This window comes from Ceratotherium simum, chromosome 24, assembly GCF_057802395.1.
Source record: "Ceratotherium simum simum isolate JZ-2026a chromosome 24, ASM5780239v1, whole genome shotgun sequence".
Lineage (NCBI taxonomy): Eukaryota > Metazoa > Chordata > Mammalia > Perissodactyla > Rhinocerotidae > Ceratotherium > Ceratotherium simum.
In genome coordinates, this window is record NC_141923.1 from 3,794,337 (window position 1) to 3,809,495 (window position 15,159).

A 15,159-nucleotide genomic window follows, 5' to 3' on the forward strand; every position below is an offset into this window, starting at 1 on the left:
AGATGGGGCTCCCATTTGTGGGGCTGCCCGGAGCAGCAGGGAGGGCTCTGTCCACACACAAGTGCATGCTGGCGCTTCAACAGCCCTAGGGGACAGGACAGGGCAAGCCAGAGTCACCAGGATCGAGGTGGGATTAAAGGGGCACTGGCTGGGCTGGGTGGTGACCACACTGGGAGCACTGGCCCTGGCAGGTCAGTTTTCCCCAGGGCAGGGAGCAGCCTGTGGTGGGTTGGGTCATATTTGCCCTGACGGAGACCCCCAGTACGTTCTTGGTAGAATGAGGGCGGTGAGAGCATCTGCCAAAGAGGGTGATGTGAGGACATGACACAGTTCGGAGAGCAGCCAGCCCAGAGCTGGGCAGGGACGGTGCTCGGGAAATGTCCACGGCACCCCTGGGGCTCTGGGCCAGTCAGTACGGCCACAACAAACAGCCCAGCCCTCAGCACTGCGTCCTCCATGGCCCACGCCAGCTGGTGAGTCTGCTCAGCACAGTCACTCGGGACTCCGGGCTCGTCTGTGTGAGGCCTCTGTGGTCACAGCCAGGGAAGGAATGTGGCCTATTTTAGCACGGGCCCCAAAGCTCTGCCCAGAAGGGGGGGGTCACATCCCATCTGCTCCCATTGCCTTGGCAAGCCACACCACCCCCAGCCTCCCAGGGGACAGACAGCTGTCCTCCCATCTGCCCCTGAAAGGGGACTAGGGAGTCGGAGCAGCAGTGACCACGCAAGGCTCAGAGCCTTTCAGAGCCCCTCGAGTGAAATCACAGCAGCTGGAAAAACCAAAAAAATGAGCATGACGAGAGTTTAGTGAGCAGCCCTGTGGGCAGTGGGCAGCCCAGGCTTCCGGTCAGAGATGGGATAGATTTTGGGCCCCATTTGATGTCGGCTTGCATGAGGCGAGAGCGAGGATTAAGGCAAGCAGTGACTGTGAATTGTCTGCAACGCTGGTGCTCCAGAGTGTCAGCCATTTTTAACAAATGAAATACTAGGTGTCATAGCATCATGAATGGTGGCGTTCACACAGTGGAACGCCTCCCAGCACCAAGAGCGACAACCAAATGTAGCGTGGGTGAGCATGGCAGACAGGATGCTGACCCCAGAGAGCACAGCCCTGGTGACCGGAGCGTTAAAAACCCTCAAACTAATCCACTGTATAGAAGCAGGCAGAGTGGTGACCCTGGGGGCGGGGGCGTTGGTGATGTTTCCAGACCCAGATGCTGGTTACAGAGAAGGGTCACTCTGGGACAGTCCAAGCTGGGCCCTTGTCAGTATGACTTTACACACAGCCCCGGGATTTGCCTTCTCACTGCTGCCGGGCTGAGTGCTTACGTGGGTGTCCTACCAGGGGCTGCTCAGCCCTGGCACCCACCCTGCAGATCAGAGCCACCCTCAGAAGGAGGAGGGCAAGGCCTGGCCTTGTCGTGACCAAACACCTCGCCCACCCAGCAGGATGCCCCCTGCCCTCAGCAGAAGGGATAGACCCACCCTGTCCCTCCAGGACAGTGTCCCTGGGGGGGAGTCCAGTCTGGTGGACCTCCATGTCCACCTGGCTGGCCCTTTCCCTGTCCCAGCCCGATGCAGCCCCGGCCTGAGCAGCTTGGCATGATGTGGGAGGAGCACCAGGCAGCCCATATCTCTCCAGCTTCTCCCGGTTCCTCACTCGGGTTTGCCTCTCTCCCCCGACCCCCCCTGTCCAGGTACTTCTCCTTGCCCCTTGCGGGCCCCCAGTTCCTTCCATGGGCTCCTTCCGCGCCAGGGGCAGCCCCCTGCTAGTTCTGGGTGCAACTTCGCAGACCAGAAGCAACTGGCTGCCCCTGTGGCCAGGCGGCAGGTGGGGACGAGCTCTGAGGACCACCCCCGCCGTCCAACTGTGACCAACAAGGGCACGGCCAGCTCTCCCGACTAGCCCCCAGGCAGGGGCAAAGGGCTGGGGGCGCAGGAGGCGCTGTGTCCATGGCTGACAGCAAGTGCAGGAAACCCCTTTATTGGGTAAGACCACTTTATCCTTGGCCGGGGCGGGGGATGAGGAGGGGGCGGGGATCCCGCAGGGCCAGGGACGCCCAACAGGAGCAGGGCGGGCGGGTCACGCGGCAGTTCAGGCCTCGGCCTCGAACAGCGGGTTCACGAAATAGCTGAAGCTGATGCTCCCAGCGTCCGCCTGCGGGGCCGGGGACCGCGGGGGTGCAGAGTCAGAGGGTGCAGCGTCGAACACCGGGTTGTGGAAGCCCAGGGGCGCCCCGGCCGGCGCGGGAGCCGCCTCGTCGCGCCTCCTCCACCTGGGGGGCGGAGACGCGCGTGAGCCCCCCGCAGCCACCCCGGCCTCTGCGGCCCAGTCCAGCGTACCTGAGCCCCGGCCCCCGAGGCCTTGCCCCGCGCTTCTGAGCCCCGCCCCGAGGCCCTGAGCCCCGGCGCCCGCGGACGTGAGCCCCGCCCCCGAGGCCCCGCCCCGCGGACCTGAGCCCCGCCCCCGAGGCCCCGCCCCGCGGACCTGAGCCCCGCCCCCGAGGCCCCGCCCCGCGGACCTGAGCTTCCCCGCGCGGCGCAGCAGCAGCGCCCCCGCCAGCAGCACCAACAGCAACAGGAGCAGCGCAGCCGCCACTCCTCCCGCCAGCCCTGCGCGCGGCCCCGGGCCCTCCTGTCCCGCCGCCGAGCCGTCCCCGACGGGCGCGCCCGACTCCTGGGCCGTCGCGGACAGGACCCCGAGGGCCTCGCCTGCAACGGAGGGCGCCGGCTCAGTCTCCCCCGGGCGGGGCAGGGGCGAGAGGCCGGGAAGGAGGCGCCCACGGTTACCGTGCTCGGCGACGTCCGCCAGGAGGGCCTGGGCCAGCCGCCCCGCGCCGCCCGTCTCGGGCCCGGTCTCTGCCAGCACCACCTGGATCTCTGTGTCCGCCTCCGAGCCATTAGCCTCGCGGGTCCGGGTCGGGCGCGGCACCTTGGACACGGCCATTTGCAGCCCCTGGTACTGGGGCTGGGAAGGGGGACAGGGTTGGCCCGGGTATTCCGCCCCTTGGACCTGCAGGGACGTTGGCAGCAGGGACAAATGGTGGACAGGTGGGCGGAGAGTGAACGCGTCAACGAGGAGGCGGAATGGGGCCCCAGGATCTCTGCGCAAGGAGAGGTCCCAGGCGGGGTTGCGGAGGCTGTAGGGGCTGGGGTGGGGGCGGCCCCATTACCAGGGCCAGGAAGGAGTCCAGCAGCCGCGCCCGGTACCGCTCCAGGTCAAAGGCGGGGCCGTGGGTCAGCGACACGATGGCTCCTGAGATAGGAGGGCAGGGGTCAGCGCCGCGGGCCCGGGACCGACAGGGAAACTGAGGCTGGGGTGGGGGCAAGCCAGGATGGCTAGGCCGTCCCAGAAAGCAGGAGCCAGACGGGGGCGCTCACCGCAGAGGTCGCAGCACTGCCCCTCGGGCCGGAGGGCGTCGTGGCAGGCGGCGGGGGGGCAGCTGCCGCCCAGCGGCTGGAGCAGGGCCTCGCAGATCCACGGCTGCACCTGGCAGGAGGGAACCGGGGGTCAGCGCGGAAAGGCGAGGGGCAGACCGCAGTGAGACAGGGCCATGCGCCCGGGAGGCAAGCAGGCCTGCACAGTCCCGACCTCGGGCCCATCGCCGGACCGCCCCCGCCGCGGTCCCCCAGCCACCCGCTGCGGGCCGCGCTCACCTCGGCGTTGCCGCAGACGCAGCCCGACGGGTCGGCGCAGGCCTCGGAGCCCACGCTCAACGCGCCCGGCCCGTGGAAGCGCAGGCGGCCGGCGCGGGACGCCAGGAAAGAGGCCAGGTCCTCGTCGCGCGTGAACGTCTGCGGGTGGCGGGTCACCAGCGGGGCCAGCCCGAGGAGGAGACAACATCTGAGTACTCCAAACTAGCAGGGGAGGGAGGCAGTGCTCCGGGGAGGGGCACTGCTAGGGCAAAGGCGGGAAATGAGACCCGAGCCTCCTCCCGCCCCGCCCCTGCGCGTCCGGCTCACCTGGCCCAGAGCCCAGACGGTGCAAACGCGCACGGTCCGGGCGTCGGGGCTGAGGCCCACACGGAAGGAGGCGTCGGACGGGAAGACGACGTCGTCGTGGCTGCAGGGCACGCGCTCGGCGTCCACGAAGAAGAGGCCGTGCGCCGCGTCCCCGGAGCGCCACAGGCTCGGGTCGTGCCACCAGAAACGGTCAGGGTCGAGGAAGAGCGCGGGGGCGCCTGGGCGGGCACGCGTCCCTGAGCTCCGCCCGGAAATGCCCCCACCTAGGCCTCGCCCCCAAGGCACGCCCTCTGTCCAGGCCTCGCCCCCACCAGGCCCCACCCCCCGAGACACGCCCTCCAACCAGGGCATGCCCCCCCGTCCCCGCCCCTAAGCAGGACCTCAACCTGGGCCTGCCCCCAAGACACACCCTGCGTCCAGGCCCCACCCCCAGAGACACGCCCTACAACCACGACATGACCTACCCAGGCCCTGCCCCTAAGCTAGCCGTCAACTTGGCCCCGCAGCGAGAGACGCCCCCATCAGGCTCCACGCCCTCCAACCAGGGCATGCCTCCCGGGCCCCGCCCCTAAGCATGTCCTCAACAGGCCCCGCCCCCGAAGACACACCCTCCAGCCAGGACGTGCCCACACCCAGGACGTGCCCCTAAGCACATCCTCAATCTGGCCCCGCCTCAAAGACACAGTCTCCGTTTAGGCCCCACCCCTGAGACACGCCCTCCAACCAGGACGTGCCCCACCCAAGCCCCGCCCCAGAGAACCCTCCATCCAGGCCCCACCCCCGAGACACGCCCTCCAACCAAGACATGCCCCCACCCAGGCCCCACCGCTAAACACGCCCTCCGCCTGGCCCCACCTCCAAGACAGAACCCCATCCAGGCCCCGCCCCCGGCCCCGCCCCCTCACCTGCGCTGCATTCCGAGTCCGAGCTGTTGTCTGGGGCGCTGAAGCTGGCTCCTGAGGCCAGAACGAATTCCCCATCCAGCGGTAGGAGCTGCAGGAAGCGCAGACTGAGGCGGCGCCACGCGGTGGTCCAGGGCTCCAGAGGATCCTGCTCCGCGCCCACCCCCGCCCCTCTGTCCCTGGGGAGGAGAACCTAGACCATAGCGCCTCGCCCTGGCTGAAGGTCAGATAGGCCCGAGGAAGCAGGGCTGCAGGCCAAGGAGCAGGACCTAGCCTGAGACCTGGGAACATGGAAAGTTTGGGGGTTGAGGATGCTTTCCAGGGCCACTGCTCTCGCCTGTCACCCCTGAGAAACTGTACAAGCCAAGGGCTTGTGGGTTCCGGGAACCCAAGCCAGTGGGGAGTCTAAAGGCAGCCCTGAACCGTGTGAGGGAGGGGAGGGAGCTACGGTTCCGAGGGAGGGGTTCCAGGGGTGGCAGAGAGGGTAGGGGGGCCTTGGAGTCTCCCCTGCCTCCCTGCAGGCCTGGGGTCCACCATGGCAGCCCCTTCACCACAAAAGTGGGGCCACAGCCCAGGCCTCAGGTATCAGAGGAAATAAGGCAGGGAGAAGGCCAGAAGAGGGAGGACTGACTGCGCCCCCTCCTTCTCCCTCCCCTCGAAGCCCCAGGACTCCACCCCTCCTCCTTCTGACCCTCAGGATTGGGGTTGGATGTGAGGTCTGGGCCAGGGGAGCTGCTCATTGCAGGGGTCATGAGGGGTTCAGCCTCATCAGGGTAACCAGCCTCATGTCCCAACTTGCTGGGCAGGGCCTGCTCTTCAGCCCATCCCTGAGCACTGGACCTGGCCAAGAGGCTGACACCCGGGGAATGTGAGATCACAGGCCAACTACCTCCACACCTGAGGGTGCAGCACTGTGACAACAGGGCAACCCCACCCACAGGTGCTGGGGCAAGCCATGGGGACAAACGGACACGATACGCCACAGGAACAGGGGAGATATCCGCAGTGTGAAGCATGAACAAAAACTCGTTTTTTAAAAGAATCACGGGGGAAAATACAAATAAATTATGAAAAATGTAATGGTTGAAAAGAAGAGCACAATAGGTGAGAAAAACATGAGGACTTATGCAGCTGAAGAACACCCAGTGACTGGGGGTTCCTGTTAAGGAGCTCTCCAGAAGACAGCAGGAAAGGACTCAGAGAGAGAAACTAGGAGAGATGGAAGGATCGACATCACAGTGCCAAAATTCAGACACAAGGGGTGCGGGAGAAGAATAAATATTTGAAGAGACAACGAAGATGAATTTTCCAGATTTGAAGAAAGCTGGGAAACCTTGGACTGAAAGATCTCATTAAGTGCCACCAGGAAATAAGGAAAGTCACACCCACACACATGACAGTGGATTTATGAATATCAAAGACAGAACATTCTAAAAGCTTCATAGAGAAAGAACAGATCACCCAGGAAAGAAAAAAATTCAGAAATCATGTTTCTCAGCAACAACAATGGGTGCAAAAAGACAATAGAATAATGTTTTATATATTACAGGAAAAGAACATTCCATCTAGAATTTTATACCCAGCCAAACTTCCATTCAAACGCAACAGCATAATAAAAATATCCTCGAGCCTAAAAGACTTCAAAATGATGGCCACACAAACACCTACCTTAAAAACATGCTTAGAGGAAGTAGGAAGGAAAGAAATCCAGAGGCTGCAAAGAGATATGGGAAGTAAGGGTGATGAAATGCTTTGGTAAAGTTTATTGTTGTCTTTTTAGATTTTTAAAAGCTAGAACTAAAATGTGATGAGGGAGGGAGAGACCAAAAGGGCACAGGCGTACACTAAAGAACTTGCTTGTTCAAGGGAAGATACAGATATTGAAAAGTTTAAGAAATCAAAAGGACTGCCACACTTGAAAACCTGGATGAAATATATCAATTTCTAGAAAAACTTAAAATGTCAAAATTGACACAAGAAGCAATAGAGAATTTGAATAGACCAGTAAGCATTACAAAAATTAAATTGGGGGCCCGCCCCGTGGCTTAGCGGTTAAGTGCGCGCGCTCCGCTACTGGCAGCCCAGGTTCGGATCCCGGGCGCACACCGACGCACCACTTCTCTGGCCATGCTGAGGCCGAGTCCCACATACAGCAACTAGAAGGATGTGCAGCTATGACATACAGCTATCTACTGGGGCTTTGGGGGGGAAAAAAAAGGAGGAGAATTGGCAATAGCTGTTAGCTCAGGGCCGGTCATCCTCAGCAAAAAGAGGAAGATTAGCATGGATGTTAGCTCAGGGCTGATCTTCCTCACAAAAAAAAAAAAGAAATTAAATTGTTAGTCAAAGACCTCCTATTCCCCAAATCCCCAGTCCAGGTGTTTTAACAAGGGAAGTATACTAAACTCTCAAGGAATAATTAATTTCTTCTTACAGAAGTTTTCTGGAAAACAGAAAAAAAGAGTGAAAATTGTCCAGTCTATTTTATGAGGCCAGTGTAATCTTGATTCCAAAACCAGATGAAGGACAATAGAAGATAAGAAAAATTATAGGTTCGTTTTACTTATAAACACAGATGCAAAAATCTTAAATAAAATACTGGCTGACTAGATCCAATAATGTATTTTAAAAACACACGGTGATCATAGGGTTCACGTCCCAGGAATGCAGGAAGGAAGGAATGGGGACAGCTCCTGTCCCAACTTCCCTGCGGTATATATGATAGTGTCCCAGCAGATGGCAGTGCAGAGTCTTGTGCCAGCAAAATCAGTATATTGTGACAGAGGGAAGTCACGTGTATTGAAGAAGTGGGCTGTTTGAAGAAGTGGCACTTTGACCTGCACCTGCAGGAAGGGACCAGGAAGACATCAGTCTTGCAAGCACAGTTCAACCTCAGAAACCCTCATTAATAGGCTAAAAGGAGGGAAGGAAATCACATCTCGATTGATGTAGAAAAAAACTGAAAAAGTCCAACAATCTATTTAAGATTTTTTAAAAAGCTGCCAGCAAACTGGCAATAGAATAGAATTCCCAAATTTTAATAAAGTTTATTTACCAAAACCGTACAGCAAACATTAAACTCAATGGAGAAACTTGACATGCCTTCTCCGTCACATTGGAACAAGACAAGGACGCCCCCTTTCATCATTTTTGTTAACATAGGGGTAGAGGTCCTGGACAATGCTATAACGAAAGAAAAAGAAGTAATAGGACTGCAAGGGAAGAGGAACAACTGTCATTATTTACAAAAATAACCAACTAGAGAATATAATTTTTAAAAATAGAGCACCATTCACAATAGAAACCAAACTATAAAGTATTTATGAATTAACTTATACTATACAAGACCTCTATGGGGACCACTTTAAAACTCTAGGAAAAAAAGTAAATAAATAAAATAAAAAACTGTAGTAAAGAGTTTTATAATGGATGATCTGAAATATTTGGAGAGAAAGTCTATGCTCCTGAATGGATGACTTGACAGTATAAAGCTGTTGTTCATTCCCAATCAAAATTCCAGGATTTTGGTGGTGTTGCTGTTGTTTCCTGATAAACCTACTCTACAATTTCTCTGTGACAATCAGATCCACAAAGAACTAGTTGACCTTGTAACAGAAGCGTGAAGGGGGTGAGTTGCCCCAATGGATATTAAGACACCCCACAGAGTCACAGCGTGAGGACAGCGAGGTGCCCGCAGGAGAACAGGCAAAGGGACCAGAGACTGAAGGGAGGGCTCTGAGAGAGCCCCGCAGAGCCCCTGGGCACCTGATGAACAATGAGGGCAGTGCCACAAAGCCAAGGGGCAGCACTGGTGGTTTGGAGGAGGACATGGAAATTGGGCTCATTCTCAGGAGAAACATAAAGCTGGTTTCACAGCCAGTGCCCCACTGAAACATGTACCCCTAATGGCAAAACTGTCACTTACCAGACATAATATATGGTTGATTACGGTTGTAACAGAGGAGCAGGGAAGGGATTCTTAAACAAAACACCAAAAACGCAGTTATATATAAGGCAATGGATTTTGCATTTGATAGATCATGATGGGGTCTCTGTTCAGGGAAGGGAACTGCAGGCAAAGTTCACAGTGAGAAGACACTTGCAGTGTCTCAAAACCGCAATCCATCGACGGATAGAAAATAGGAGATTACCTCGGGGCCGTCACCCCGTTCCTGGGCCCCTGGACAGTTCCCACCCAGCTCCTCCGGGGGCGGCGCGGTGTGGAGGAGAGGCTGAGGAGGTGAGGGGGCGCCCCACGGGTTGGTGCGCATGGGGCACGGGTGCCCAGAGGTCCCCAGAAAGGGAGGAGGGGCTCCCGTCTGGGCGGCTGGGAATGGAAGGAAAGGCTGGATGGAGGGACCTATCGGGAAATGAATGAATGAATGAATGTTGTCTTTTCTAAGATCTCCAAGCTCTTCCAAAGGAAAAGATCATCAAAGTAACGGAGTCCGCCGAGAGGGCATCCCACCCCCAACTGATTCCTCTGCCCGCGGGTCCCCCACCTGCTCCCGGCGCCCCTGCGCGCTAGCTAGGGCCGCGGTCCGGTTGCCAAGGCTGCTCACCGGCTGTGGGGGCGGGGCCGCTGGATCCAGCCACTCCCCCCAGGCCTCTGCCTCCGCCGCCTCGCCGCCCTCCCGCCCCCCGCACTTCAGTCTTTCGGTTGGACAAACGTGGAAGGGCGTCCCAACCCGTATCCGCGGGGACCGGGGACACCCAGCATCCGCCTGATGTCCCCTCCGCGGGCAGGGGTCCCCTGCGCTGACCAGCCCTGCGCTGCGCGGGGCCGGGCTCCCAGAATTAATACGGCTTTTAAAAACCATCGATTAACCGAGCCGCCTCGGAGTGGAAATAAGGCCTGGGGTCCCCAGATCCTGCATGTGGGCAAGAGATGGGGCAGGGCCGGGGCCACCGGACCGTCCCCACTCACCACGCAAAATCCAATGGCCTCCGGTGAGGACTCCAACCCTGCGACCCACACACAAGAGTTCCCAGCTCCGCCCCTTACCCGGAGCCAGCGACCCTCACTAAAGTGTGACAGATGCTGGCACGTCCGCAGGTGACAGGACAATGATCCAACTCGGGGAGCGGGGGCTCTGGGGAGGGGCTTCCCCACGAGCGGACTCTGAGCCCCGGGTCCTGGGAAACGACGCTTCAATCAGGGATAGGGACCCTCTCTGTAAAGGGCCTGGAGGGTAAATATTTTGAGATTTGCGGGCCGCAGGATCATAGCCACTCTCAACTCTGCCGTCTGTGGCCAGACGGTGGCCATCGATGCTAGTGACGGGGTGGGGGGGCTGTGCCCATGAAGCTATGGACCGAGTTTTGAATTCCATATACTTTGCACGTGCCACGAAAGTGTTCTTCTTTTGACTTTCGCCACAACCACTAAAAATGTAAAAGCCGTTTGAGCTCCAGCCACGCGGCTGCGCTTGGCCGGTAGCTGGCTGACCCCCGCCTTTGACGCCGGAGTCTGTCTCACAGGCCTTATCAGAGCCTTTAACGCATTGTGAGGCTCCAGGAAAGTGCATCCCCAAACGTACGTGGTTATGGATCTCTTTTTCCCTCCTAATGCCCATCATTCTCTGGAACACTAACGTTCTGTGAAGCAGTTTGAGAAAAAGTTTCCCTGGAGTCCTGATAGAGTTTCCGGCACCAGGACAAGGAAAGGCTTTGGGAGGAGGGGGTCCGGGAGGGGGGTTTCCCAGCGCCAACCTCAGAGAAGACAGACTATAGGGGGCGGAGGCCGAGGCAGAGGGCAGTGGGGACCGGAGGCGCCCTCTGCCCCTGCCCCCAAGGCTGGGGCACAGCCTGGGCCGGGACGGAGGACCACTGTCCCCTCCCATGTGGTCCCCTGACCTCCCAGAAGCCCCTCCAGAGGCTAAAGGCGCGAGGCCCGCACGGTCCCCCATGCGGGTGGTGGCCGGTCAGGAGGCAAGGAGGGGGCTTGGGGGCGACCGCGGCGGGACGCCAGCCCCCCTCTGGCCCGTGTTGCAGCCGCAGCCCCGCGCTCACCATGTCCGAGACGCTGTGACCTCCTCGCACCAGGACGGACACCATCTGCAGGAAGAGGCGGCGTCGGCGGGGGGACCCCGGGCCCCTCCCCGCCCCGTGCCCGGGCGGCCCAGGCACCTTGTCCGCGGGGAACCCGACCGCGGCGCCCGCGCACGGGGTCCGGTTCTGGCTCCAGCTCGTGGCGTCGTCGAAGTGGGTGTTGGGGACCCAGAATTTGTAGGCGGCCCGGGTCAGCGCTGGGGAGGGGGCGACTGAGTGGTCCCCGGGGTCGGCAGCATCCGGGTTCCCGCCGTTCGCCGCCGTCCCCCAGGGAGGACGACCTCGCCCACACAGGCCGGCGCGGGTCACAGAGCCGGGGCGAGATGGGGTCCCCGCGGCGATCCGCACCCAGGCCCTCGCCCGTCCCCGCGTCAGACCAGACCCTGCGGGAGCCCGGCCCCGACGCTCGCCGACTAACTTCTATTGGAACTGTAGAGCCCTCTCAGACGTGCCCGCCTCCAGGACGCCGGCCAAGATCGCCTCCTCGCCCCACCCCCAGTTAGCCCGGCGCTGGAGCGGACGACCCGGCCGGGTAAGGATGGCGACAACCGAGGGCGGAGGTGAAAGGGGCGGCGGAAGCCTCTGTCAGGTAGAAGGGGCCGGGGGCGGCTCTGAAGGGAGCTGTGTCCTGAGGGAGCCGCGAGGGGCTTAAGAGGGGGGACAGGGACGGGGCTGCAGTTTTTAAAGCTCCCGGGCGTTGGGGGGCGGGCACCGAAGACACGCACCTGGGTGCGACGCGGGAGGGTCAGCGGCGCCCTCGGGGACGGGAAACTGAGGCAGGCCGCGGAGGCGGCAGGACTGAGGCCTGGCCCACTCCGCAGACGCGCCGACTGCCCGAGGGCGGGAGCCGAGGCCCCAGCGCTGGGCTGGCGCCCCTCGCCCGCCTTGCCGGCTGGGGCTGCGCAGCGCAGGGGCCACCCGGCCGCGCCCTCTGCGCCCAGGGAGACCGGGGCGGGTCTCGCAGCCCCGCAGGCTCTCGCCGCCCACCCCTCGGGGGACCTTGACCCTCTGGGCCCGCCGGGCCCGGGCCCCCAGCAGACCGCGCCCCGCTTACCGCAGAGCTGCAGCCACAGCAGGGCCCGGCCCAGCGCGCCCATCTCGCCTGGGCCCCGCGAAGCCACCAGGAGACTTTGCCCTGCGGGGCCCACGTGACCGGGCGGGATGGGGTGGGGGCGGCCGGGATGGTTACACATTTACCTCCACACCCGCCTGGCCGATTCTGCAGGCCCCTCGGAGGCGCCTGCTCCACCTCGCTCCTCCCCCACACTCAGCCCTCCAGGACCTGAGGACCTCGGGTGCTCAGGACGAGGGGCTCCTCAGGACAGACCTGCCCCAAGAAAGGGTGTGTCGAGGGGGTAGGAAACAACCTTTGGGCTCCCCCTGTCTCTGTCCTGGTTACAGCTGGGGCTGCACCTAATCTGCCCACCTACTGGGGCTTGGGTGTCCACTCTCCAAGCAGGGCCCTCCTGCCTCCTGGCCTACATGGACTGTGGATGGTGGCAGATGGATGGTGTGTGGTGTATCGTGTGTAGATGAATGGGGAATGGTTTATAGTGGGTGCATGGTGAGTGGTGAAGAGTATTTGTACTGGTTAGTGGATGAATGAGGAATGGATGGATGGGAGATGGTGACAATTATATAAATGGATGGTATCAAGGGATGGTCGATGGAGAATGAGTGGTGCGCCATTAGATGGATGTTGGATGGTACTGGTGAATGATGGATGGTGGCTAGATAGTGGATAGTGGATGGATGGTTGATGATAAGTAGATAGATGATGGATGGTAGATGAATGTCAACAGTTGTTAGTGAATGGTGGATGGATAAGTGGGTAGATGGTGGATCATGGATGGTGAACGGTATTGGGTAGAGGAGAGTAGATTGTGGGAGGATGGGCGATGGATGGTAGATGGTAGATGAAGGAGAATGGTGGAAAGAGTGGCAGGTAGACAAAAAAAGGTGATTGGATAAATGGATGGTTGATGGGTAAAAGATAAATTGTAGTACTAAATGAAGGTATATGGATGGACAGTTTGTTGAGATGAATGGTGGGTGAGAAAAGGTGGTGGATTTTGGATGGTGAATGGATGGTAGACGAGATTGAATGGTGGATGGATGGATTGACAGTGGATGAATGAATGGTGAATAGGATTAGATGAACTGTGCACAGGTGGATGATAGAAAGATGGTGGATGGATAGATGAGAGTAGAGATGATGATTGGATACAAATGGGTGGATGGATGGCCAGGTGGACAGACTGTGAATCAGTACAGGATAGGTGAATAGGGGGATGTTGGAGGGATGGGTCTGGGGTAGATGGTTGTGTTTAATCAGAGAGATGGATGCTTGGCTCTCTGCACGATGCACAGAGGGGTGGATGGCGGTGAGTGGGTGGAGGATGGATTTGTGGGTGACAGGATCATGGAGGTGAGTGGGTGGGTGGATAGGTTCTGCATGGTAAACTAGGTGATGGACAGTGGGTTTATGGGTAGTGGGACAAATGGTGAATTATTAGGGGATGGGCTGTGAGTCAAGAGAGAGATGGATGGGGGACCTGTGAACGGTGGGGGCCAGCAGATGATGCCTTATGGGTAACGGCTGATGGAAGGAGTATGGTGGTGGGTGGGCCATTGGGTTCAGGATGACCTGGTGGTGGATGGTGAATAGGGAAGGGTGGATGGAAGGGTAGATGATGGAGGTGGATATATAGAGGGAGACCGTGGGTGAAGGGGAACTACTGAGCTTTGGAGACTCCCTGGCACCTTCCTCCCCGCAGGTCACCCTGCCCTGTCCTGCATCCCCACCCTCACCTGCAGACCTCCCGTCATTAGCACCCTTCACTCTGCCCGTCTTTGCCTCTGCCACACACACAGGAGATTTCATCAGAGGACAGAACCCGCCGCTAGGGGCGCTCTTGCCTCTTTATGCTCCAGGCAGGGGCAGCGGCTCCTCCGACAGGGAAGGAGGGAGTGAGCACACAAGTGTGTGCCACCCTTTATCCTCATGGGATGGAGGCATCTGCTCTTAGTGGCCCTGTGGCCCCAGCCCAGCTTGGGACTGGGAGGGTGGGTCTGCCTGGTCCTGGAATTTGGCTTGCCTGCCCGTTAGGCCAATAGGACGCTCCATCCTCCAAGGCAGCCCCGACAGGACAAACGGGCTATTTTGGGGTCAGATCTGCTTTGCCCCTTGTCTAGCTTCTCGCTGGGAAGGAGGCAGTTCTGTTTATTGGGTCTCCTTGGGACCCCACCCCAGGGAGTCTGGCTCTGCTCCCCTCACATCCTCCCACCACCCCACTTCTGGCTCTCAATGAGAGCGCTTGGGGGCCCAGCAAACTTCCCCCCGGTGCCCAGAGCACCGTAGCCAAGCCTGAAAGGCCAGGCGGGCCTCCCCAAGGCTGGGGGCTCCTTTGTCTCAACAGAGAAAGTAGACTGCAATGAGGAGAGGGCCCAAGGAGGCTCCGGAGGGTGGGGTGGCTGGGCCTTGGGGAAATGGAACACTCTGATCACTCCTGCCCCACGTGGGCAGGCCATTCCCAAGAGACCGTGCTGTCTGGAGAAGGCAGCAAGGCTACCCCGGCAGGCAGGGGAGGCTACCTGGAAGAGGCGGCGTCAAAGCCGAGACACGAAGGATGAGGTCACAGCTGCAGCCAGCGTGGAGGCTGGACTGAAGGCGGCAGAACAGGAGTTGGAGCTGGTCAGCCGTGGGGTATTGGCATCCATCCCCCTACCTGGACAGGGGCATCCCTGAGCAGAGGCTGGAGGTGGGTCCAGCTATCAGAGGTGGCTCAGAGAGGAGCCCATGCCAAGGCAGGAGACGGCACCAGCCCTGGCCCAAGAGCTGCCACAGGGTCCCCAGAATGCCTCAGGAGCAAAGACAAGGGAAGGTTGGACCACGCCGCAGGTGTCACGTGCTCACAGAAACTGCAAGCACAGGTGGCCGCACACCCAGGTACTTGTGGGCACACGCTTTCGAACTGGTCAGGACGTCATTGGGAAGTGGGAGAAATGCAAAGTCCCAAAGAAAGTTTCTTCCCGTAACTAGGAAATCCCATGAAGCAGCTGCTTCAGGCAAGGTTGGATCCAGGGGCTTGGGCTGTCTGGTCTTTGTGTCTGTCCGTATGTCTCTGTCTTGGCTTGACTGCCCTCACTGTGTTGGTTTCCTTCTGTGCACAACCTTCTCCTCGTGACAGGGAAGGTGGCCTGGGAGAGCTGGATTGCCCCTCCCTGGTTAGGCCATTGTGCAG

General features: G+C 59.6%; 1 protein-coding gene across 3 annotated transcripts; it reads right to left on the bottom strand.

The window, feature by feature from the left end:
- Positions 1 to 1,967: 1,967 nt before the first annotated feature.
- On the bottom strand, positions 1,968 to 11,149 carry AMN (amnion associated transmembrane protein). Of its 3 annotated transcripts, XM_087447901.1 has the most exons (12): positions 10,994 to 11,135; positions 10,873 to 10,921; positions 9,149 to 9,278; positions 5,109 to 5,133; positions 4,868 to 4,955; positions 3,963 to 4,180; positions 3,657 to 3,794; positions 3,381 to 3,489; positions 3,173 to 3,255; positions 2,790 to 2,967; positions 2,522 to 2,711; positions 1,968 to 2,275 (listed from the first exon to the last, which is right to left on the bottom strand). In XM_087447901.1, exons 2-12 carry the CDS (start codon positions 10,919 to 10,921, stop codon positions 2,095 to 2,097), a joined length of 1,389 nt encoding a protein of 462 aa, XP_087304027.1. In that variant the 5' UTR covers positions 10,994 to 11,135; the 3' UTR covers positions 1,968 to 2,094. The 3 variants fall into 3 exon arrangements, with proteins under 3 accessions (XP_087304027.1, XP_004434335.2, XP_087304025.1); XM_004434278.3 differs by lacking the exons at positions 5,109 to 5,133; positions 9,149 to 9,278 and having other exon boundaries at positions 10,877 to 10,921; positions 10,994 to 11,149; XM_087447899.1 differs by lacking the exons at positions 2,522 to 2,711; positions 5,109 to 5,133; positions 9,149 to 9,278 and having other exon boundaries at positions 10,877 to 10,921; positions 10,994 to 11,040.
- Between the last annotated feature and the right edge of the window lie 4,010 nt (positions 11,150 to 15,159).